Source organism: Lupinus angustifolius, chromosome LG15, assembly GCF_001865875.1.
Source record: "Lupinus angustifolius cultivar Tanjil chromosome LG15, LupAngTanjil_v1.0, whole genome shotgun sequence".
NCBI classification, from domain to species: Eukaryota; Viridiplantae; Streptophyta; class Magnoliopsida; order Fabales; family Fabaceae; genus Lupinus; species Lupinus angustifolius.
The window spans coordinates 8,968,127-8,993,484 of record NC_032023.1 but is presented as its reverse complement, the minus strand read 5'-3'; the positions used below and the strand labels follow the sequence as shown (position 1 = coordinate 8,993,484).

Genomic DNA, 25,358 nt, shown 5'->3' with positions numbered 1-25,358 from the left:
ACTCTTGGTTGGGGCTGGATCATAGGAAAGGTTTTCCTAGGCGATTCGGTAAGGTCAATCCAAGGTAGAGGTTCTGGGAATTCAAGAAGGTAGCGCTCAAGGTCTTGTAATTGGAAGTGTGTATGTAAGATACATTGGCTTCAATTTTAGTGAAGAAAATCTCCCATATCAGAGGGGTGGACTGGATGTAGTTTTGTAGTGGACCGCAAAACGAACCAGTATAAAAACCTTGTTGCAGACTGTTTCTTTCCCTTATCTCTTTATTATTTTAAGTAGTTTTCAATTGCCTATTGTACTGATATTTTGGATATAGTATTACTGCCAAATAAAGATTATTTATGTTCAAATTTATCTGCTATATTATTTATGTATAATCTATAATTGGCTGTGTAATTGAGCCATTCAAAAATTGTTAATTATGTGCGACTTAATCGATTAAGTCATTGCTTTAATCTATTAACTAGGTGATTTTCCATAATAGGGCATTGGTGCGAATAGCGGTAAGTGAGAACTGCGACACCTATTCAACCCCTCCCCTCTTCTAGGTGTATTCTGTCACTGATACCTAACACATAATACTTATACATATTGCCTTGACAACCCAATACTTTGTAGACTCACGTCTAACATGATCAGTCAATGTTTCAACTTCTTCTAGGACTTCTAGATCGAACACATCAGGAGCTTGCAAGGAATGTACTGGTAGTGTAGTGTCAACTGTCGCTTGTGAAGGGGCTTGAACTGATGGTGAAGGGTCTGTATGATTTATTGTTGGTGGAGAATGAGTTGGATCTTCTATTGGAGAAGCAACACATTGTGATTGAGGTGCTGATTTTAGTGGATTATGAAAATGCTTCACTTTTAGCATCTCTACTCTCTAGCAATTTTTAAGTTGCAAAAAATCTGCATTAAAGTGCGGAAAACCAGAAAACTAATTCACCCCTATTAGTTTGTTATCTTATCTTAGTTTTGTCTCCAAGATGATTACATGTTGAGCATAAGCGAACAAGCCTAGGAAACGGAGTTCATATGTAGTCTCCATTCCTATACCAAAGAAGAGAAGAACAAACCGTCCTAGAAAAAAAATTGGTATTATTATCTTCTGAATCTTCTAATCTATCATTGCCTAGTAGGTATCCTGTTATTTCCTTTATTGGACCTTCTGAAATTGTTTCTCAATCTTCTGACTTACTGTCCATACAACCCTCACATTCAGCCACAACCTCACCAATCCAACCAACATCACCAATTCATGCACCATCACCCATAACTTATGCTACCTCTCCCACATCAGAAACAACCTCATTAACCAAATCTCTTCCACCTCCAAAATTTGTTCCACCTCTAGAGTAACACCCATTGTCTCTCATTCCTTAGACCTCTATTGTGGAATTAGACAATAAATTCCATACTCGTGGAATGGTTATTATGGAATGTAACACCAACCTAGACCTTTTATTAAAGATATTTTAGAGGTTATTTTTGGAAGATGATTGTTGGTTAGGAAATTATGAATTAGCTAGTTAGATTTATGTTAGTTGCTTATTTTACAAGCTTTCTTTTGCTCGTTTCTCTTGTATAAATAAGTTATATTAGCTCACTTTTTCATTCAATTCAATAATGAGAATATTATGCATTCAAGATTCAACTCATTCAATCAATTCAATAATCATTCAATGAATGATTTTCTCATTCTTTCTTTCTTCTTCATCTTTTCTTTCTCATTCATGCATGACTCCTACCATTTTAACATGGTATCAGAGCAATAATTACGTGCTTCTGCTTACGCCTTCATCTTCTTTGATTGTTCTTGTTTACAATCTCCTTCATTCTTCTTCTGCTTGCTTTCACATCCAACAAAGCTGTGATTGTGGTGAAGAAATTGAAAGCAATAAACTCAAAAGTAGAGATGGAATTTGTAGTAGAAGTTGAAGTTCTTGAAAGATTTTAGTCAAGAAACTCACCAAGAAGTTTTTGGTGATTTTGATGTTCTTGAAGTTTCTTTTTCATCACGTGATGCATGAAAGAGTCACATCTGACTCAAATTGTTGGCCATAATAGAAGGTGATGTAACGTCCCTACAATGCAATAGTGTTGATACAATAAAGAATATATTGTCACCCATGCAAAGTGTCATGTCGTCTGCTACTTTCCTATGGAGGTTCAAGTTGATATTTTTTTTCTGATATGGGACTTTACGTGTTGCATCTTTACACACACTTGCAATTGGACTTCCCATGTTCTTGGAGATTGCTTGTATCTATTCTTCACAAACATTGCTCAAGGAGTTATAGCCGGACTTCTAACCCCAATTACTTATTTTCTTGATTACTATATTTTCTTTACCCCTCTCACACACACTATCATTATAGTGTGTAATATTACATAATTGAAGCAACATATTAGGATCAAGATTCTGATCCATTTCTCTCTCTTTTATCATCAATGGTTGGTTCGCTTCTTCCCATGGTGGTTAAGCTCATATATAAATTCTGTCATGGATGGTTAGCTTCTGTTCATGGTGGTTAAGCAAAGATATAGCTTCTGTCATGGATGGTTAAACGTTTGGTGATATAGCTTCTGTCATGGGTGGTTAAGTGTTGTTATTGCTTCAAATCAAGATTACAAGCTGGGAGTTAAAAATGTTCACTCCCCAGCTTGAGGGGGGATATTAAAGATATTTTAGAGGTTATTTTTGGAAGATGATTGTTGGTTAGGAATTAGCTAGTTATGTTTGTGTTAGTTGCTTGTTTTACAAGCTTTCTTTTCCTCTTTTCTTTTGTATAAATAAGTCATATTGACTCACATTTTTCATCCAATTCAATAATGAGAATATTATTCATTCAAGATTCAATTCAATAATCATTGAATGAATGATTTTCTCATTCTTTCTTTCTTGTTCATCTTTTCTTTTTCATTCATGCATGACTCCTACAATTTTAATACCTTCAACTACCTCCCCAGTACATGTCTATATCTAGGACCCATACCTTCATCAAAGATTGGACAAGTTTTATATTGATTGCTCAACCAGAAAGAAGATCTCCAAACAAGTTCATGCTGTGAATATTGCAAGAGATCAACAACAAGACTTACAAGGATATTAGCTCAAGTAGGACTTATGCAAAGGATGTTGCAAGATTTCTTTTGGCCCTAGAATCTTTTAGGGCATAGTTTTTATGTTTTTATATTTCTTTTGAGTCTAACAATATACTATTAATAATGTTTATTTAATGTACATTGACTTCTTATTGAATGAAACTTCTTTATATTTTTATTTATTCTCTTTTCCATCCTTATCCTTTTTGAATGATGTCAAAGAGGAGGATAAAGTATATTCCCATTTACACATATCCAATATTTATAAAGTTATTAACCTCTATGTGAAATAATATCATAAAAAGGAAAGGTAAAAAATAATAAGAAACAACAAAAATATAATATTCAACAAAAGAAAAAACAATAAAATAAATATCTTTCCTTTCCATCTAATTAATATTCTTATATAAGAACTATTATATTGTTTCCTATTATTCTTTGGGAATAATATATTCATATTCTGGAGAGAAGAAGGGTGAACAACTCAACAAAGATAATAAGATGTTTGTTAGTGCTAATATAAGATAGTTACAACATATTCTAACCAAATTTTAAAGATTCATAAATTTATGAGTTTTTAAATAAAGTATTCTCAAATAAAATATTAACATAAATAAAATAAAAACATATTAATTTTAAATATATTTTTGAAATGTTGAATTTAAAATTAAATGAAAGAAGAGATCTTTTAAAATATTTAATTTTTTCAAAATAAAAATAAAAGGAAGATGGACTTATGAGAAAGTGACACTTGTAAAAAACATTCAAACAATTTGACTCGCAATTATATTTTAAATGGATGGATAAATATAAATATATAATGTCTTTTTAAATGTCCACAAGATAATATATGAGAAAGAAGAGATATGATATAGGTTGAGATATGAGCAACATGAGATATGTTATAGCATGAAATATGAGCAATATAAACTCTTATACTGTTTGATGTGCATTTTTATGTGGTGGTCACAGTAGTAATGATACCAAATTTTGATGACTTTCATGTGGTGGTGAGTGGTAATGATACCAAATTTTGGATTACAACAATCTAAAACAAACTATCATATCTTGTCCTTTTACCATGTCTAGCAAAAAAAAACAAGAATTCATGTAAAGATTTATTTGATGCATATCAAACAACAAATAAGATAAAAGTATATGCTAAGAGCGTATTAGACTATTATCATGCTCTTTATTATTTCCCCATCATATCATGACAATTTAAAAGATATTAAGAAAGAAAAAAAGATATTCCTTCCATTTTTATGAGAATATTTTGGGTAATTTCAAGTAAATATATAAATGTAATTAATATTATTAGAATTTTCAATAATTAGTTACATTTTTACAAAATTGCTCTCTCCAAGTAATTTTAGTTAATGTAAGATATTTTGATACACCTTTAAAGATAACAAAATAAATTTAAGTGCTCATATAAGATTATAGGTGTCAAAACGGGCTACCCGAACGGGTTCAGGCTAGCCCACATTGGGTTCGGGCTAAATGGACCGAGCTAAAATACAATTTATGCATATCAAATTGTAGCTCAAACTCACCCTAAGCGGGTTGCGGGTTGTGACGGGTCGACCCGCATAATTAAAACATATTAATTTAAAATTTAACATATTTAATCTATTTCATATATATATATATTTTGTTATGTCATTGCAATCAAACTTATAAATCTAATGTCTTGTGTTTGAGTGAAGACATGATGTCAAGTTCATGTATATGATTTTTAACATAATCATAATAAACCACTCAGTTCTATTGGACTCTTACTCTCTAATACAATACAAGTTGTAACTTAACATTAGTATCTAAGCATTTGGATACTATCAAAATATTATCACTTTGGTTTATAGTAATGGTAATATAGACTCAAGTTTAAAATGAATTCTCTATGGTAAACAATTATGTTATTTTTTAGTTTTTTTGTGAAAGTTATTTTTTTATTATGTTTTTGTTGTAAAAGTTAAATATAATTAAATACACTTAAGAAATGAAAAGTGAAATTTATATGATTTAATGTCTCTATTTGATTTGATATATTATTTTTTATTATGCTTAAAAGGATATTATGCAAAAATAAGAAAAATAATATAATACTTAACTTTATAACAATATTTGCACGGAGCAATATTTTTTGCCACAAAATTAAGAACACACATTACATGTGCATTTATGGTTAAGAACATGCATGTTGCTCGTGCATTCACATGGTTAAAAACACACATGTTACAGTGCATTCGTATTGTTAAGAACATGCATGTGACATGTGCATTCACATGATTATAAAACAAACATGTTACCTGTTAATTCACATTGCTAAAAAAACACATGTTACACGTGCATTTGTATAGTTAAAACACACATGTTACTCATACATTCGTATTGTTAAAAACACGTGTGTTAGCCTGTATTTAATTGTTCAAACACATAAAGAAAATAAATGACAATTTCAAATAACATTTCAAATAATATTTCACTTACTCCTTGTTACATTTCAAATAATATGAAATGATTTTCCAAAACTCCACTCATTAATTTTAACATTGTAATTTTAGATCTAAATAGAAATTAAAAATAAAATTGTATTTCTAATTTAATCATGATGATGTTATTAAAAAGAGTAAGAATGTCTTCATTTTTATAATTAATGTATTTTTTTATTTCTTTGATCGTGTGTTGTAATAATATTAGTTAATAGATTGGAGAGAGGAGATTGGAAAATATTCAAATAATAAGAAATGATTTTACTTCCATTTTTTCTTACAATTAATGTGTTTTTCTTTCTTTATTTGATCGTGTGTGCTAGAATAATATTAGTTAATAAATTAGAGATAGGAGATTGTAAGATAAAGAGATGGACTTGAAAATTATTGAACTACAATTTAATGTAATTTGTCATTGTTATTTGAATTTAAACATTTATTATAATAATGGAAAAGTATAGAAGCTCATATCTTGTGTGATGTTTCACCATAACAAATAGAGTTGTTTTTGGAGGGAAAATATTGAAGGAGAAGTTGACATATGTCCATGATGATGTGGTAAGAACCTTTTTTATTATTATATATAGGTAATAAATATTTATGTTATAGACATTACTCTATTCTTTATTCAATGTTCATAACATAATATTTATTATAAGTTTTTTTGAAGATAATTTTTACCTAAAGCTTATTACTAAGCCAAAGGTCCCAAAAAGATTAAAAAATAAGGAAAAGTGGGTAGTCTGAACCCACCCAGGTAAGCCCGACCCGAGCCCAGTTTTAATATAACCCGCCCGAGCCAGGCTAAAAGGTCAAGATTTAATAAAAAGTAGTTAAAATGATGCCCAAGCCCTATAAACTTTCAAACTTTAACAGGTCGGGTCGATCGGACCCACCCATTTTGACACCTCTACATAAAATAGATACACACTTTAACTAAGTTTTAAAGATGACACAATTTATGATTTTTTAAATAAATTATGCTGATAATTTAGGAGAAAAGAAGGATGAATATAGTGAAAGTGTGCATGTCAAGATAGCACTTTGGAAAGCTTTCTCTATGTGTTTAGTTTTGATGAGGACAACTTGTGATTATGAAAGCTTGAAGATCATCAACAAATCAGCATGCTGAAGTCTCTAGATTGGTATTAGACTTAGACTAATAATTAGTTTAGGTTGAGTCTAAGGCTTAGGTAAACTCTATACATGTCTCATATGCATAAAACTTTAAATCATTTTAAGTTTTGAGATATGTCATTTATAATAATGTTCATGCATCATATAAATACATGTAATCTGTGCATCCTAGGCATAAACTTAGTGTTGAACATGTATAAATTAAGTGCATAAAGTATTTGAGTTTTGTAATTTGAAAATACACTTAGAAATATGTTGTTAATCGATTAAGGCATGATTTAATCGATTAACATAAGTTTTTGAAAAGTTGTTGAAACTGAAAACTTGAAAAACAGAATCAGTTATGTTTTTAAACCGCGTTAATCGATTAACCAAGGTTTTAATCGATTAACTGGGCTGCTGAAGTGATAATCTCCTAGATCAGCCGGGAGGCCTGGATGTAGTTTGCAAGTGGACACGCAAACGAATTGGGATAAAAATCGTGTTGCAGGATTTTTCTCTATCTTTCTCTCTTTATTGCTTTAATCGGTTCCGTTGTATAATTGTGTTAATTGCTATATTCTGTTTCCATACTATACTAGTGTAACTCTCATATTTTGTAAGCTCTGTATATTCGTTTAAATCTCGGTTAATTGTCGTGCAAGAAACCGAATCTGTTTATAATTTCTGAGCTGTTTTAATCGATTAAAGTAATTGCGTTAATCGATTATTTGTATTCTGTTAATCGATTAATCAGTGGTTATTTTTGAATAATTTGTTGTTTTCGAAAAAGCGGATACTCTGACCGCTACACTTATTCAACCCTCCCATTCTAGGTGTATTTTAGCCAGTGATACCTAACATATAGTAGTGATATAAGATAGATATACATATTAACTAAATTTTAAAGATAAATCAATTTATGGATTTTGAAATAAATTATACTCAAATAAAAAGAAGATAGCCTAATGAGAAAGTGTGCATGTAATTTTTTTAAAGAATCTAACTGATAATTACATATAAGAATTTAAAATTGGATTGCAATAATACAAGAGAAATCAAGATATCTTGTCCATTTTATCATGCTTAGGGAACAAGCATGTAGTTGATAGGAAGAATTCATTTAAAGCTATCCATGGTTGAAGGAAGAAAATATACGGAGAAAAGATAAGAAGAAATAGTAAGAGAAGAGATAAAGTGATGAGAAAGATAATAGATTTTAATATTTTTTGTATAGACTATAATACCCTTATCACATTAACTTTAACACTAAATTATAATTTTAAAATAATTTTATTGCTAAAATTAATAAGTACACATTTTTAAAATTATTTTTGAAATTTAATTAAAAGAATAGCTACACATTAAATACTATTTTTTAGAAAAATATGCAAGATTTAATGTTTTTTCAATTTTTATCTGTTATTATAACTGTGGAATCGAGAATAAAATTTTCATTTTTTAAATTCAAATTTCCCTTCTCACTTTCTCTCCTAAGGAGAATAAAATTATGATAGGACCCACCATAATTTCCTCCTCTTCTCTTCCATCAAACATGGGGAAATTGAAACCCTCTTCTTGTTCTCCCATCTTCTTTCCACTCAAAATTACCCAAACTAAAGGAAGAGTTATACCTTATTTGGGTGACAAAAGAAAATAAGAAGAGAAAAAGGTGAGAAAGAGAAAAAGAAGAATTAGAGTATATTTTTATGATGTTTGATATAAGAGAATAAGAAGAGAAAATGAATAGAAAAAGATATTTTTTTCTCTTACTGTTTTGTTTGTTGGATAGAAAATGAGAATAGAGATGATGTTATGGTTTAAATGACAAAAACATTCCTAAAATAAATAAAAAAGAAAGAACAATTTTTTTTTGTTATTAATTAAAAATAAATGTTATAATTTTAGATTATATATTTTATTATAATTTCAATTGTTTTTAATTAATATTTTTATATTTAAAAAAATATATGTCTGTTACTTGTTACTGGTATTTAAAGTAAGAGAAAAGATGTATGTACTGCATCTTCTACGTTGTTAATATATTATTCAATATTCATTTTCAATCATAATTTACCATTAAAAAAATTAATACAAATGAATGATAGTTGATGCACTGACTATGTATAAATATTTACAATATCGGTGCATATATACGACACTTTTAAAACAAATAAGTAGAAAAGTTTGAGGGTATATTTGACATTTCAAATAAAATCATAATTCTTTCTTCATTTTTTCACTACACTAGAGGAGAAATAACTTATGGTGGGTCCCACACTGTTTCTATTCTCTCCTCTATTTTTTGCTCCACAATTAAAGAGGAGAAATCTTCACATTCTCTTCAATGTATCTCTCACTTTTTTCTCTCCATTCTAATTCTATTCCACCAAATAAAGGGTTATGGTTTGCTTGGGAGTTGGATTTTGGAGGGAAAGAAGGAAAAGAATACTTGAGAGTCTCTCATAGATGTATTTTTTTTGTCTCCATTCTAATCATCGCACTAGAGGCAATCCTATCTGAGCCGGAAACATCCACATGTATGTGAGGCTAACTCTTCCAGCGAGTAGTTTTTCCATCCACAAGACTCGAATTCGAAACCTTGCTGAAGGGGAATCAAACATGTACCACTTGAACCAACATCCGTTGATCTCTAGCAAATGTATTTCACGGCTCCCAAACAAACCACGAGTTATTTGTTATATATCAAACACTAAATAAGATAAAAGTATTAGCTTACTATATAGGAAGAATTCATTTAAAGAGTTATTTGTTGTATATCACACACTAAATAAGATAAAACTATCAGCTTACTATACTACTATTATGCTCTTTATTCTTTCGTCATCATATCACGACAAAAAAATTAGAAAGATGATATCACAGAAAAAAAATATTCCTTTCCTTTTTTATAAGACTATTTTGGGTAATTCCACTTAAATATAGAAATGTAAATAATATTCTTAATATTATTAGATTTTGAAATAATTAGTTACTATTTTACAAAATTGCTCTCCATAAATAATTTTAATTATTGTAAGATATTTTAACAAGAAAATCAACTAACTAATAGTTTTCTATCATCTTAAAGATATTTGACAACAAAATAAATTAACACACCTTAAATTTTAAAAACATTCTATGAAAAAACAGAAACTTAAATAATAATTTCGTCCTATAAAATAGTGGATGCAAAAGGGAAAGAATTGGTACCACCCTTAAATATTGCGAGTGACAAACGAGTCTTCTTACACTCCTGTAAAAACTTCCTAAGATACAGCCACTAACACAGCGAGTTACTCGAACTAACTCTACAAATTCGACACAAACACACGCCCTCTGTTCTCGGTTCCAATCTCATAAAACCACCATGCCTAGGGTTCCGGCGACTCAGTCTTCTCCTCCTTCACCTTCAATGTTTTCCACCATTAGAGCCTACGCGCTTCCTATTATTCTCTTTGCCGGAGCATTATACTATCAGCTAGTTCTCATTCCCAATGCATTTCCTCCTTCTCATTACGACGGTTACTCCGATTTTCTTTTGTTCTGTTTTATCTCTCGGTTATGATTTTGGTGTTGAATTTAATTTTCTTCGGTTTCTTTTGGTTGTTGCAGTGTTGCAAATTGAGAGGTATAGTTCGGTTGAGAAGGTGAAGGAGGCTTACGATAAACTTGAATCTAAATGGTAATTGTCAATCTATGTTATGTCTATTTGGATCTGGTTAACGAATTATTCTATTGTTAGTTAGGTTTGACGATGTTAGTTGCAAAAACTAATATAAATTTTGTGCTTATGTCTTTGAGCAGTGCTAGCAACATATTATTTGATACTTCCTGTTTTAAGCTTCCTTACGCCTAGTGTTTTAAATTGCGGTTGCGGTCACGAATATGTTTGCGATTATTGCCGTTGCAGTGTGAATTATTTTGTAAGTAAAAAAATATTTTTGATATCGATGTGGTCTGATGCGGTTATGTTGCAGCCTGATGCGGTTATGTTGCAGCCTGATGCGGCCCAAATGCAGTTGCATTGCGGCCCCGTTGTGGTCGTATTATTGTGATTCGGTGTCACACCGCAATTGCTGTATATTGGGTTTGCGGCGGTCACCACAATCGTAATATTGTGGCCGCATCATGTGATGCGGTCCACAATTTGAAATATGAAAGGTAAAATTGAGAATAGGATGGGAATGGTATTTGGAAGAATGGTGTTGAGATGTAAACTAAGGTAGGAGATATGATCATAGGATTCATAGCTCTAAAGTTTGTTATCCAAGTAGACACTTTTAATGTAATCAATTCTTAAGCGCTCGGGATAAGGTTACAAGAGCACCACATGGTAAAATTCTTAAATGATTTAGAAGGTGTAGTTCAAAGATTTTCCTAGGAGAGAATATAAATGGTCATGTAGGAGTTCATATAGAAGATATGATGATTTTCAGGAGGGATATAGCCTAGGGGAATTAAATTGAGTGTAACTATCCTAGATTTCTCATTAACTTTCAATCTTATTATAACCAACACTTATTTTAAGAAGTGGGAGGGACATCTTATTACATAAAGAAGTAGAGTGATGTTTGTTAGGAATAAGGGTACACCCCTTATTAAAAACGTGTATGTTAGGAGAAATAAGGCTAAAAGGGGAGGTGGTTAGAAGTTAGTTAGACAAGAAAAGTTATAAATAGAAAGTAGGGGAAGGTTAGTTGGGGATCTGAGGGAAAAGAGTAGAAGTGGAAGGAAGCTAACTGATTGAGGAATCAGTTATCCATTGGGGGGGAAATATTATGAAATTGTAACTGTAACACGACATTGGGTTCTAAGAAATATACACAGAAATCGTTCAAGATCAGTTGAAGATCTTGAACTCATTCTTTCTTATTTCTTTTCTTCTAGAAATCTAGTTCTAACACTGGTATCAGAGCACCATCCTGGTGTCCTGATTTCACACACTTCTAACAAGATCTCTGCGCATGGTTTCAACGAGAGGAATGGCACGAAACGCTAAAGATTGGGTCCAAGAGCGAGAGGATATGAGAAAGGAACAATGAATTCGGAACGAAATGAATGAGGCCAGAATGAAAAGATTGGAGGAGGCCCCAACTCAACTCACAACTAGGGCTAGGGTTCCTAATTCACGAGACAAAGGAAGCAAATTTGGGGGAGAGCATGATTTCAGGGAAAATCGAGGAAGGGAAAGGTGGAGGAAGCTCGAAATCCCTATCTTTTCAGGGGAGGATGCTTTTGGCTGGACCCATAGGTTGGAAAGGTATTTCGTGTTGAAGGAGGTAACGGAGGAGGAGAAAATGCAAGCTACCTTGATGGCTCTAGATGGCAAGGCGCTAAGTTGGTACCAGTGGTGGAGTAGGTGCAACCCCCATTCTTCTTGGGAAGGGTTCAAGGTGGCGGTGGTTAGAAGATTCCAACCTTCCATGGTACAAAGCCCGCTTGAAAAATTGTTAGCACTAAACAAGAGGGGACAGTGGGAGACTATGTGGAGGAATTCGAAAAGTATGTGGGAGCACTCAGGGAAATTGAATCAGAATTCGTCAAGGGCATCTTCTTGAATGGGCTCAGAGATGAGATCAAAGCCGAGGTAAGATTGTTTGAACATCCAAGCTTATCAGAGGTAATACACAAATCCCTAATGATTGAGGAAAAAAATGTGATAGTGCGAGGAAGGGAGAATACCAACAGTTATACAAGATCTACGGGTTACTCAAGATCTAGTGTCCCTACTAAGTCCATAACTGTAGAATCTAAGCCTTGGGCAGAGAGGAAGTCGGATCAGTCTTCTGTGGGGAGTGCTTCCATCAATAGGGATCATAGATGTGATGAGCCTTTTAATAGGGATCACAGATGTAAGAACAAACAGTTGAGAATGCTTTTGATGGAGGAAGATGAAGATGAAACTGAAGAGGAATTTGAAGTACCCATGGAGACAAAATTGCATTCTTTTCAGTTATCACTCTGGGCAATGGCACAGATTAACCACTGCCAATTCATGGAAGATCAAAGGGTGTATGTATGATAGAAAGGTTGTGATACTCATTGATTGTGGGGCTTCCCACAATTTCATCTCATCCCAATTGGTGGATCAGTTGCAACTTGAGATACAAGCTACTCCCAAATACGTGGTGGAGGTTGGGGATGGGCACAAAATTCACTGCCAAGTTAAGTGCACTCAATTGAAACTGGTGCTGCAAGGATTGGAAGTAGTCCAGGAGTTTTATCTGTTTGAATTAAAGGGGGTAGATCTGGTCCTGGGTTTGGAATGGTTGGCTAGCTTGGGAGAAGTAAAAGCAGATTTTGGCAAATTGGAGTTAACCTTGCAGAAAGGAGGAATAGTTCACAAAATTAAAGGGGATCCATCTCTAACAAAAACTCAACTCCCTCTAGGAGCCTTTATGCAGGTGTTGAAGGAAGAAGGTGAAGGGATTATGCTGCATTATGATGATCCAGAAGACATTCCAGAAGTATCTACCTGTGTCCCAGCAGGGGTGGAGGCAGTGTTGCAACCTTTTGAGGGAGTTTTTGCAGACCCTGAGGGCCTACCTCCTAGGAGAAAGCAAGATCATGCCATCTACCTAAAAGAAGGAGCAAACATACCAAATCTGAGACCCTACAAATACCCTCATTACCAAAAGACAGAAATTGAGAGATTGGTGATAGAAATGCTACAAGTAGGGGTGATTAGACCTAGCATAAGCCCTTACTCCAGTTCCATCATTTTGGTTAAGAAGAAGGATGGAGGATGGAGGTTCTGCGTGGACTACAGAGCACTCAATAAGGTGACTATTCCTAACAAATTCCCTATTCCTATTATAAAAGAATTGTTAGATGAGTTAGGAGGAGCACAAATTTTTTCAAAACTGGATCTGAAATTTGGATACCACCAAATTCGGATGAGAGATCAAGACATTGAGAAAACAACTTTCAAAACTCATGAAGGGCATTATGAGTTTATGGTTATGCCTTTTGGATTAACCAATGCACCTTCTACGTTCCAAGAACTAATGAATGAAGTATTGAAACCCTTTCTTAGAAGGTTTGTCCTAGTTTTTTTTGATGATATTTTGGTGTTTAGTAGAGATATGGCAACCCATGAGGAGCATTTGAAACTGGTACTAAAGGTGATGCAAGAGAATGATTTGAAGGCTAATAGGAAAAAATGCATGTTTGCTCAACTCAGGCTGAAATACTTGGGCCATGTGATTTCAGGTCACGGGGTAGAAGTTGATAAGGCCAAGGTAGCAGCCATGAATTCTTGGCCTCAACCCAAGGATTTAAAAGGATTGAGAGGGTTCTTGGGACTTACGGGTTACTACAGGAGGTTTGTGAGGGATTATGGCAAAATAGCCAAACCCCTCACTGATCTGTTGAAGAAGGATGGATTTCTCTGGAATGAGCAAGCTACAACTGCTTTTGAGGCATTGAAAACAACCATGGTGCAACTTCCCTTACTATATGTCCCTGATTTCACCCAGACATTTGTTGTTGAAATAGATACCTCTAGCAAGGGGATTGGAGCAGTCCTAATGCAACAGGGTAGGCCTCTAGCTTTCTGGAGTCAAGGTTTGTCCTCAAGAGCTCAACAAAAGTCAATTTATGAAAGAGAACTCATGGCCCTTGTTCAGGCCGTACAGCGATGGAGAAACTACTTATTGGGGAGACATTTTATAGTTAAGACGGATCAGAAAAGCCTCAAGTTCTTCACTGACCAGAGACTATTCACAAAGGAGCAGTTTAAGTGGGCAGTAAAGTTGATTGGGATGGATTTTGAGATTCAGTTCAAACCAGGTAAAGAAAACCAGGTAGTAGATGCCTTATCTCAAAGGGAAATGTATGCTGCTATATCCCTGGTTTCCTTGCCAGAAAAAGAAGACTGGACTAAGGAGGTCACACGTGATCCTCGATGGAAACAGGTTATTCAAGATCTCCTAGTATCACCAAGCAGCCATGAAGGGTATGAGTTTAGAGGAGGGTTGTTGTTACATAAAGGAAGACTGGTATTGGCAAGAAATTCCAACAGAATTCTCACCCTTTTGAAAGAGTGTCATACAAGTCCTTTTGGAGGGCACTCAGGTTTCTTCAGAACATACAAGAGGCTGGCTAGTTGTGTTTTTTGGGTAGGAATGAAGAGTGACATTAAAAGGTTTGTGGAAGAATGTGATGTGTGTCAAAGGAATAAACATTCTACCCTTTCTCCAGGGGGCCTATTGCAACCCTTGCCTATTCCTACCCAAGTATGGGTGGAAATTTCAATGGATTTCATTGGAGGATTGCCCAGAGTTCAAGGGAAGGACACTGTCTTTGTGGTGGTGGATAGGTTGACTAAGTATGCACACTTTTTTGTCTTAGGCCACCCTTATTCTGCTAAGGAGGTGGCTGCTTTGTTTGTAGATGAGGTTGTGAAGTTGCTTGGGTTTCCATCTTCAATAATTTCAGACAGAGACCCTGTTTTTGTAAGCAGCTTTTGGAAGGAATTATTCAGGTTATCAGGAACTCAATTAAAACTCAGCACAACTTATCACCCTCAAACCGATGGTCAAACAGAGGTGGTCAATAAGTGTTTGGAGGGGTATTTGAGATGCTTTGCAGGGCCAAGGCCTAAACAGTGGATTAAGTGGCTACCTTGAGCTGAGTTTTGGTACAATTCAACATTCCATATCTCTGCAGGGATGACTCCCTTCAAAGCCCTTTATGGAAGGGATCCTCCCACACTAATTAAAGCTGGAGAATTCTCGTCTAAAGTGGAGGATATTAATCAATTAGTGCAGAAGAGGGACCTAATTCTAGGGGAACTGAAGCAGAATTTATTGAAAGCCCAGGATCAGATGAAGAGGCAAGCTGACAAACATAGAAGAAAGGTGGAATTTAAGGAAGGTGATTGGGTCTATCTCAAGATTCAACCGTATAAACTAAAGTCCTTGGCTCTCAGACCATATGCAAAGTTGGTTGCAAAATATTATGGCCCGTATCAAATTCTAAGCAGAGTAGGGCTTGTGGCATACAAACTACAACTTCCTGAGCAAAGCAAGATACACCCAGTTTTTCATGTATCTTTGCTCAAGCAAGCACCGAAACCTACTCAAGAGCCTCAACCACTTCCTACAATGTTGAATGAAGAATATGAGTTAGAGGTTGAACTAGAAGATATCGTGGACAGCAGAGAAACACAACAAGGACAGATTGAGGTGTTGGTGAAATGGGCTACTTTGGCATCTTGCAATAATTCGTGGGAGTTAGCTGCTACATTACGAGAAAGTTTTTCTTTATTTCCACTTGAGGATAAGTTAGGTCTTTTGGGGGGAGTATTGTTAGGAATAAGGGTAAACCCCTTATTAAAAACGTGTATGTTAGGAGAAATAAGGCTAAAAGGGGAGGTAGTTAGACAAGAAAGGTTATAAATAGAAAGTAGGGGAAGGTTAGTTGGGGATCTGAGGGAAAAGAGTAGAAGTGGAGGGAAGCTAACTGATTGAGGAATCAGTTATCCATTGGGGGGGGGGGATATTATGAAATTGTAACTGTAACACAACATTGGGTTCTAAGAAATATACACAGAAATCGTTCAAGATCAGTGGAAGATCTTGAACTCATTCTTTCTTCTTCATCTTATTTCTTTTCTTCTAGAAATCCAGTTCTAACAATGTTCTGCCGTGATGCCAAAATGATTTCTTTATAATAGGAAATCAAGTAGAAAGCTTTGAATAGATTGCAAAGTTACACTTGGAAAGAGCTTGACTATCCATCACAAAGACTCTCAGATTTGGATGTAAAATTTAGGAGGAGAGTAAAGTGAAAAGGCTAATATAAGGTTTCAAGGATAAAGTGGTGGCAATTAAAGGATGATAAAGAAAGGATTTTGCAGCCAAGGGTTTAGGAGGAAGAAAGAGTAGAAGTGGAAGGAAGCTAACTGATTGAGGAATCAGTTATCCATTGGGGGGGAAATATTATGAAATTGTAACTGTAACACGACATTGGGTTCTAAGAAATATACACAGAAATCGTTCAAGATCAGTTGAAGATCTTGAACTCATTCTTTCTTATTTCTTTTCTTCTAGAAATCTAGTTCTAACACTGGTATCAGAGCACCATCCTGGTGTCCTGATTTCACACACTTCTAACAAGATCTCTGCGCATGGTTTCAACGAGAGGAATGGCACGAAACGCTAAAGATTGGGTCCAAGAGCGAGAGGATATGAGAAAGGAACAATGAATTCGGAACGAAATGAATGAGGCCAGAATGAAAAGATTGGAGGAGGCCCCAACTCAACTCACAACTAGGGCTAGGGTTCCTAATTCACGAGACAAAGGAAGCAAATTTGGGGGAGAGCATGATTTCAGGGAAAATCGAGGAAGGGAAAGGTGGAGGAAGCTCGAAATCCCTATCTTTTCAGGGGAGGATGCTTTTGGCTGGACCCATAGGTTGGAAAGGTATTTCGTGTTGAAGGAGGTAACGGAGGAGGAGAAAATGCAAGCTACCTTGATGGCTCTAGATGGCAAGGCGCTAAGTTGGTACCAGTGGTGGAGTAGGTGCAACCCCCATTCTTCTTGGGAAGGGTTCAAGGTGGCGGTGGTTAGAAGATTCCAACCTTCCATGGTACAAAGCCCGCTTGAAAAATTGTTAGCACTAAACAAGAGGGGACAGTGGGAGACTATGTGGAGGAATTCGAAAAGTATGTGGGAGCACTCAGGGAAATTGAATCAGAATTCGTCAAGGGCATCTTCTTGAATGGGCTCAGAGATGAGATCAAAGCCGAGGTAAGATTGTTTGAACATCCAAGCTTATCAGAGGTAATACACAAATCCCTAATGATTGAGGAAAAAAATGTGATAGTGCGAGGAAGGGAGAATACCAACAGTTATACAAGATCTACGGGTTACTCAAGATCTAGTGTCCCTACTAAGTCCATAACTGTAGAATCTAAGCCTTGGGCAGAGAGGAAGTCGGATCAGTCTTCTGTGGGGAGTGCTTCCATCAATAGGGATCATAGATGTGATGAGCCTTTTAATAGGGATCACAGATGTAAGAACAAACAGTTGAGAATGCTTTTGATGGAGGAAGATGAAGATGAAACTGAAGAGGAATTTGAAGTACCCATGGAGACAAAATTGCATTCTTTTCAGTTATCACTCTGGGCAATGGCACAGATTAACCACTGCCAATTCATGGAAGATCAAAGGGTGTATGTATGATAGAAAGGTTGTGATACTCATTGATTGTGGGGCTTCCCACAATTTCATCTCATCCCAATTGGTGGATCAGTTGCAACTTGAGATACAAGCTACTCCCAAATACGTGGTGGAGGTTGGGGATGGGCACAAAATTCACTGCCAAGTTAAGTGCACTCAATTGAAACTGGTGCTGCAAGGATTGGAAGTAGTCCAGGAGTTTTATCTGTTTGAATTAAAGGGGGTAGATCTGGTCCTGGGTTTGGAATGGTTGGCTAGCTTGGGAGAAGTAAAAGCAGATTTTGGCAAATTGGAGTTAACCTTGCAGAAAGGAGGAATAGTTCACAAAATTAAAGGGGATCCATCTCTAACAAAAACTCAACTCCCTCTAGGAGCCTTTATGCAGGTGTTGAAGGAAGAAGGTGAAGGGATTATGCTGCATTATGATGATCCAGAAGACATTCCAGAAGTATCTACCTGTGTCCCAGCAGGGGTGGAGGCAGTGTTGCAACCTTTTGAGGGAGTTTTTGCAGACCCTGAGGGCCTACCTCCTAGGAGAAAGCAAGATCATGCCATCTACCTAAAAGAAGGAGCAAACATACCAAATCTGAGACCCTACAAATACCCTCATTACCAAAAGACAGAAATTGAGAGATTGGTGATAGAAATGCTACAAGTAGGGGTGATTAGACCTAGCATAAGCCCTTACTCCAGTTCCATCATTTTGGTTAAGAAGAAGGATGGAGGATGGAGGTTCTGCGTGGACTACAGAGCACTCAATAAGGTGACTATTCCTAACAAATTCCCTATTCCTATTATAAAAGAATTGTTAGATGAGTTAGGAGGAGCACAAATTTTTTCAAAACTGGATCTGAAATTTGGATACCACCAAATTCGGATGAGAGATCAAGACATTGAGAAAACAACTTTCAAAACTCATGAAGGGCATTATGAGTTTATGGTTATGCCTTTTGGATTAACCAATGCACCTTCTACGTTCCAAGAACTAATGAATGAAGTATTGAAACCCTTTCTTAGAAGGTTTGTCCTAGTTTTTTTTGATGATATTTTGGTGTTTAGTAGAGATATGGCAACCCATGAGGAGCATTTGAAACTGGTACTAAAGGTGATGCAAGAGAATGATTTGAAGGCTAATAGGAAAAAATGCATGTTTGCTCAACTCAGGCTGAAATACTTGGGCCATGTGATTTCAGGTCACGGGGTAGAAGTTGATAAGGCCAAGGTAGCAGCCATGAATTCTTGGCCTCAACCCAAGGATTTAAAAGGATTGAGAGGGTTCTTGGGACTTACGGGTTACTACAGGAGGTTTGTGAGGGATTATGGCAAAATAGCCAAACCCCTCACTGATCTGTTGAAGAAGGATGGATTTCTCTGGAATGAGCAAGCTACAACTGCTTTTGAGGCATTGAAAACAACCATGGTGCAACTTCCCTTACTATATGTCCCTGATTTCACCCAGACATTTGTTGTTGAAATAGATACCTCTAGCAAGGGGATTGGAGCAGTCCTAATGCAACAGGGTAGGCCTCTAGCTTTCTGGAGTCAAGGTTTGTCCTCAAGAGCTCAACAAAAGTCAATTTATGAAAGAGAACTCATGGCCCTTGTTCAGGCCGTACAGCGATGGAGAAACTACTTATTGGGGAGACATTTTATAGTTAAGACGGATCAGAAAAGCCTCAAGTTCTTCACTGACCAGAGACTATTCACAAAGGAGCAGTTTAAGTGGGCAGTAAAGTTGATTGGGATGGATTTTGAGATTCAGTTCAAACCAGGTAAAGAAAACCAGGTAGTAGATGCCTTATCTCAAAGGGAAATGTATGCTGCTATATCCCTGGTTTCCTTGCCAGAAAAAGAAGACTGGACTAAGGAGGTCACACGTGATCCTCGATGGAAACAGGTTATTCAAGATCTCCTAGTATCACCAAGCAGCCATGAAGGGTATGAGTTTAGAGGAGGGTTGTTGTTACATAAAGGAAGACTGGTATTGGCAAGAAATTCCAACAGAATTCTCACCCTTTTGAAAGAGTGTCATACAAGTCCTTTTGGAGGGCACTCAGGTTTCTTCAGAACATACAAGAGGCTGGCTAGTTGTGTTTTTTGGGTAGGAATGAAGAGTGACATTAAAAGGTTTGTGGAAGAATGTGATGTGTGTCAAAGGAATAAACATTCTACCCTTTCTCCAGGGGGCCTATTGCAACCCTTGCCTATTCCTACCCAAGTATGGGTGGAAATTTCAATGGATTTCATTGGAGGATTGCCCAGAGTTCAAGGGAAGGACACTGTCTTTGTGGTGGTGGATAGGTTGACTAAGTATGCACACTTTTTTGTCTTAGGCCACCCTTATTCTGCTAAGGAGGTGGCTGCTTTGTTTGTAGATGAGGTTGTGAAGTTGCTTGGGTTTCCATCTTCAATAATTTCAGACAGAGACCCTGTTTTTGTAAGCAGCTTTTGGAAGGAATTATTCAGGTTATCAGGAACTCAATTAAAACTCAGCACAACTTATCACCCTCAAACCGATGGTCAAACAGAGGTGGTCAATAAGTGTTTGGAGGGGTATTTGAGATGCTTTGCAGGGCCAAGGCCTAAACAGTGGATTAAGTGGCTACCTTGAGCTGAGTTTTGGTACAATTCAACATTCCATATCTCTGCAGGGATGACTCCCTTCAAAGCCCTTTATGGAAGGGATCCTCCCACACTAATTAAAGCTGGAGAATTCTCGTCTAAAGTGGAGGATATTAATCAATTAGTGCAGAAGAGGGACCTAATTCTAGGGGAACTGAAGCAGAATTTATTGAAAGCCCAGGATCAGATGAAGAGGCAAGCTGACAAACATAGAAGAAAGGTGGAATTTAAGGAAGGTGATTGGGTCTATCTCAAGATTCAACCGTATAAACTAAAGTCCTTGGCTCTCAGACCATATGCAAAGTTGGTTGCAAAATATTATGGCCCGTATCAAATTCTAAGCAGAGTAGGGCTTGTGGCATACAAACTACAACTTCCTGAGCAAAGCAAGATACACCCAGTTTTTCATGTATCTTTGCTCAAGCAAGCACCGAAACCTACTCAAGAGCCTCAACCACTTCCTACAATGTTGAATGAAGAATATGAGTTAGAGGTTGAACTAGAAGATATCGTGGACAGCAGAGAAACACAACAAGGACAGATTGAGGTGTTGGTGAAATGGGCTACTTTGGCATCTTGCAATAATTCGTGGGAGTTAGCTGCTACATTACGAGAAAGTTTTTCTTTATTTCCACTTGAGGATAAGTTAGGTCTTTTGGGGGGAGTATTGTTAGGAATAAGGGTAAACCCCTTATTAAAAACGTGTATGTTAGGAGAAATAAGGCTAAAAGGGGAGGTAGTTAGACAAGAAAGGTTATAAATAGAAAGTAGGGGAAGGTTAGTTGGGGATCTGAGGGAAAAGAGTAGAAGTGGAGGGAAGCTAACTGATTGAGGAATCAGTTATCCATTGGGGGGGGGGGATATTATGAAATTGTAACTGTAACACAACATTGGGTTCTAAGAAATATACACAGAAATCGTTCAAGATCAGTGGAAGATCTTGAACTCATTCTTTCTTCTTCATCTTATTTCTTTTCTTCTAGAAATCCAGTTCTAACAATGTTCTGCCGTGATGCCAAAATGATTTCTTTATAATAGGAAATCAAGTAGAAAGCTTTGAATAGATTGCAAAGTTACACTTGGAAAGAGCTTGACTATCCATCACAAAGACTCTCAGATTTGGATGTAAAATTTAGGAGGAGAGTAAAGTGAAAAGGCTAATATAAGGTTTCAAGGATAAAGTGGTGGCAATTAAAGGATGATAAAGAAAGGATTTTGCAGCCAAGGGTTTAGGAGGAAGAGTTTTGGGAAGCTCAAGGAAGTACTGATTTTGAATGTGTTGTAAGATGGCCAAATGAACTAAGTAGCGAAAGGGAATCTTGGTGAAACAAAAGGCTTTAGAACTAAGGGTAAAGAAAGAATCTTGGTGGTAGGAAGAAACTGTGCAAAATAAAGTCAAGGTTGGGATGTAATGTTATAAAACATGGTCCTGCTTAAAAATGTTGAAAATTGATAAAACTATAAGGGTTTGTTTGGATTGAGTAAAAGTTGTGTTTTCGTTTTTATGTTTCATTAATAATCAATAATTACAAGTATGCTCCCTTCTTTTCATTCTTTTTCTTGTTTTCAAAGATTTGTATATGATACAGCCAAAACAATATTTTTTGTTTTCAAATTCTACTGTTTTTTTTGTAAAATTTATTATTAACAGGAAACAAAAGGAAAAAAAGTGAAATAGTTGAATCATTTTTACATTTGACAACCAAATAGGCAGCAGCTAAGATACCGAGAAGTCAATGAGAGAAGTGGAATCTAGAGTATTTGATGGATTATACAATTCTGAGGACCAAAGTAGGGAAATAAATATTTTCAGGCTCACTAAATGTAGGGAAACAAAGATAAGAGACTTCAACAAAGTAAAAATGTAAAATACTTCATGAAATTGAGTTAAGATATCAAGGAAAAATGTAAAAATTTCCTTCACAAGCTCTTTAATGAAAACATAAATTTATATTGCAATTTAATAGTGTAAACAGTAAACATAATATAGGAGGACCAAAATTTCACCTACCATCGTAAAATTTGGGAGGCTAAGGTAAAAGAAGCATTAGATAGGATAAACAATTTGTTTAATGGCATTTTAAAGTGCAAGAAATGTAAGACAAATGGAGGAAATATACTTTAATCCCAAACTATAAGAACAAATAAGATATACAAAGTTGCACAAATTGTAAAGGGATTAAGCTCACAATTCATACTATGAAGTTAAGTTAAGACATGGTGAGGGGATACCCTTGGTTATACCAAAACAAATACTATAAAGCTATGAAAGAGGGTGATTGAGCATAAATAAAGACAAGAGATTCACATTATTGAAAATTAATTTGGTTTTATGTTGGGAAGGTTGATCATGGAAGCAATATACTTGCTACAACATTTGATGGAGCAATATCCTAAGAATAAAAAACCCTTACGTGTGGTTTTCATTTGAGTTGGAAAAAGTCTATGATGCACTGCCAAGAGAGGTATTGTAGAAAGTCCTGATCTCATTTGTGCTTATTGAGCATATCCAAGAGTTAGTGTTGTGTTACATGTTTCCCCTCAAATGATACAGTTCTGGTCGAAGAGTTGAGAGAGGAAGTGAATGAGAAGTTAGACATGTGAAAACATGTAAAAGCTAGAACCAGAAGGGAGTAGAAGATGAAGAACACAGAGAGAGCATAGGAACTGAAAATGTAATTGTATTATTGAATTGTTGAATATAAAAGTAAGAGTTGTGCTCACGAGCTACAATAACAAAGGATAGAAGAAAAACCTTCTAACAAACTAACCAGCTTATAAGTGCAACTACTAACCTAATAACAGAAGGCTATGAAATTTTAATATAGCCCCCTGAAACCAATGCCATTCTTGTTGTTTTGTATTTTGTCCCTTACAAAATACAAATCCAATTCAATGCGTTTAGTCCTATTGTGTAATATTGGATTGTTTAACATTGCAACAATACTCAAACTATCACAGAAAATTGTAGGGGACTTATGAGGAACTTTGAGTTCCTTGAGAAGTGATTCAATCCACATGAGTTCTTGAGAAGCCAAAGTTAGACTTCTATACTCAACTTCTATTCTTGATCTAGAGATAGTTTGTTGCTTCTTTGACCACTAAGTAATAAAATTGGGTCCTAAATACAAGTAGGCACCATATGTATACTTTCCATCATTATGTCAGAAGCCCAGTCAACATCACAAAAGGCCACAAGATAGAGGTGGTGATACATCAGCTGAGTTAATTGTCAAACCCAAGGTTTTTGTGCCTTGAAGATATTTGAGGATCCTCTTTACAACTGTCCAATGAGAGTTTAGAGGCTTTTCTAAAAACTGACACAATTTATTGATACAATAAGTAATGTCAGGTCTAGTCATAGTGACATATTCTAGAGCACCAACAATAGACCTGTAAAAAGTAGGATCTTCAAATCATCTGTACCATGCTTTGTAAGTATGCAGTTGCTAGCCATGGGAGTTGGAAGAGACTTGGTTGAAGGGAATTCAACTCTTTCTAGTAGATCTCTCATATACTTTGACTAAGAGAGGAACAAGGTGCCATTTGGCTTATGTTTGACCTCTATGCCGAGAAAATAATCAAGAGGACCTAACTGTTTGTGTGCAAAAGTGGAACTCAAATCTTTTATACGCTTCTGAACATGAGAAGAGGAGGATCCTATGACAATTATGTCATTGTAAAAGAATTAAAAAACAGAAAACATAAAGGAGAAAGGTAATGAGAGAAACTGAATGTTTATGATTTTATTTCTCGATCAAATATGAACAAGCTATCCCCTTTATATAATCCAGGTGAAGCATTACAAGAGAGAATGAGAATGGGAAGTTACGTGAACAACAAGTAACTTCCCCTAACTAACTAACTAACTGTTTCTGTCAACACAGAAACAGAACAACTACCAAATAAAACTGATTCAGTAACAACCATACTGAATCAGTCCATAAACCAAGACTTTAAGTCTTACACTCTAATATACCCCCCTGAAACCTAGGGTGACTGATTAGAGAATCTAAATCAGTGACTTTAAGTTGTTTCCTTAACAATAAAAACCTTGCAGTGGCCAAAGGCTTTGTAAGGACATCTGCTGTTTGAAACTCAGATGGAACATGTTTAACTAGGAGAGTTTTGGCATGAATTTTGTCTCTCACAAAGAAGAGATCAAGCTCTATGTGCTTGGTTCTGCTGTGAAGAACAGGATTATGTGCCATTGCTACTGTACTTAGGTTATCACACAAAATCAGAGGAGTTTGATGAGGAATCTTGAGTTCAGAAAGAAGGGACTCAACCCAAATCATCTCCTGAGCAGCTAGGGCAAGGCTCCTGTACTCAGCTTCTGTGCTGGATCTGGACACTGTCTGTTGCTTTTTAGACCACCATGTAATGACATTAGGACCCATAAAAAGACAAGCCCCTGAGATGGACTTCCTATCATCAGGATCAGAGGCCCAATCTGCATCACATAGGCAAGTGAGAGTAATAGGAACAGAGGAAACAGTGGATGCTGTCTTGAGATGAATGCCATAGGTAATTGTCCCTTTGATATACCTAAGTATCCTCTTAACTGCCACCCAATGCTGATCCAGAGGATTACTCATGAATTGGCAAACTTTGTTAACACTAAAAGCCAAATCAGGTCTAGTTATGGTGGCATACTGAAGAGCACCAACAACTGACCTAAACAGTGAGGGATTTTCAAAGGCTTCTGTTCCAGTTTTAGAGAGTTTGCAAGTACTGGACATTTCATTCTCATACTCCTCCATATCCCCATCCTATCCTCATCCTCATCCTATCCTCATTATCTTCCTCATCCTATCCTCATCCTCGTCCTCATCC

At 35.8% G+C, this 25,358-nt stretch overlaps 1 protein-coding gene across 2 annotated transcripts in view; it reads left to right on the top strand.

Moving 5' to 3' along the window:
- The window catches only part of LOC109328312, a 47,267-nt gene continuing 31,823 nt past the window's right edge, over positions 9,915–25,358 (top strand). For both annotated transcript variants that reach the window (XM_019561724.1, XM_019561723.1), the window contains exons 1-2: positions 9,915–10,234; positions 10,326–10,395. In XM_019561724.1, coding sequence (XP_019417269.1) covers positions 10,081–10,234; positions 10,326–10,395 — 224 coding nt within the window. In that variant the 5' untranslated portion in view covers positions 9,915–10,080. The remainder of the gene's footprint in view (positions 10,235–10,325; positions 10,396–25,358) is intronic.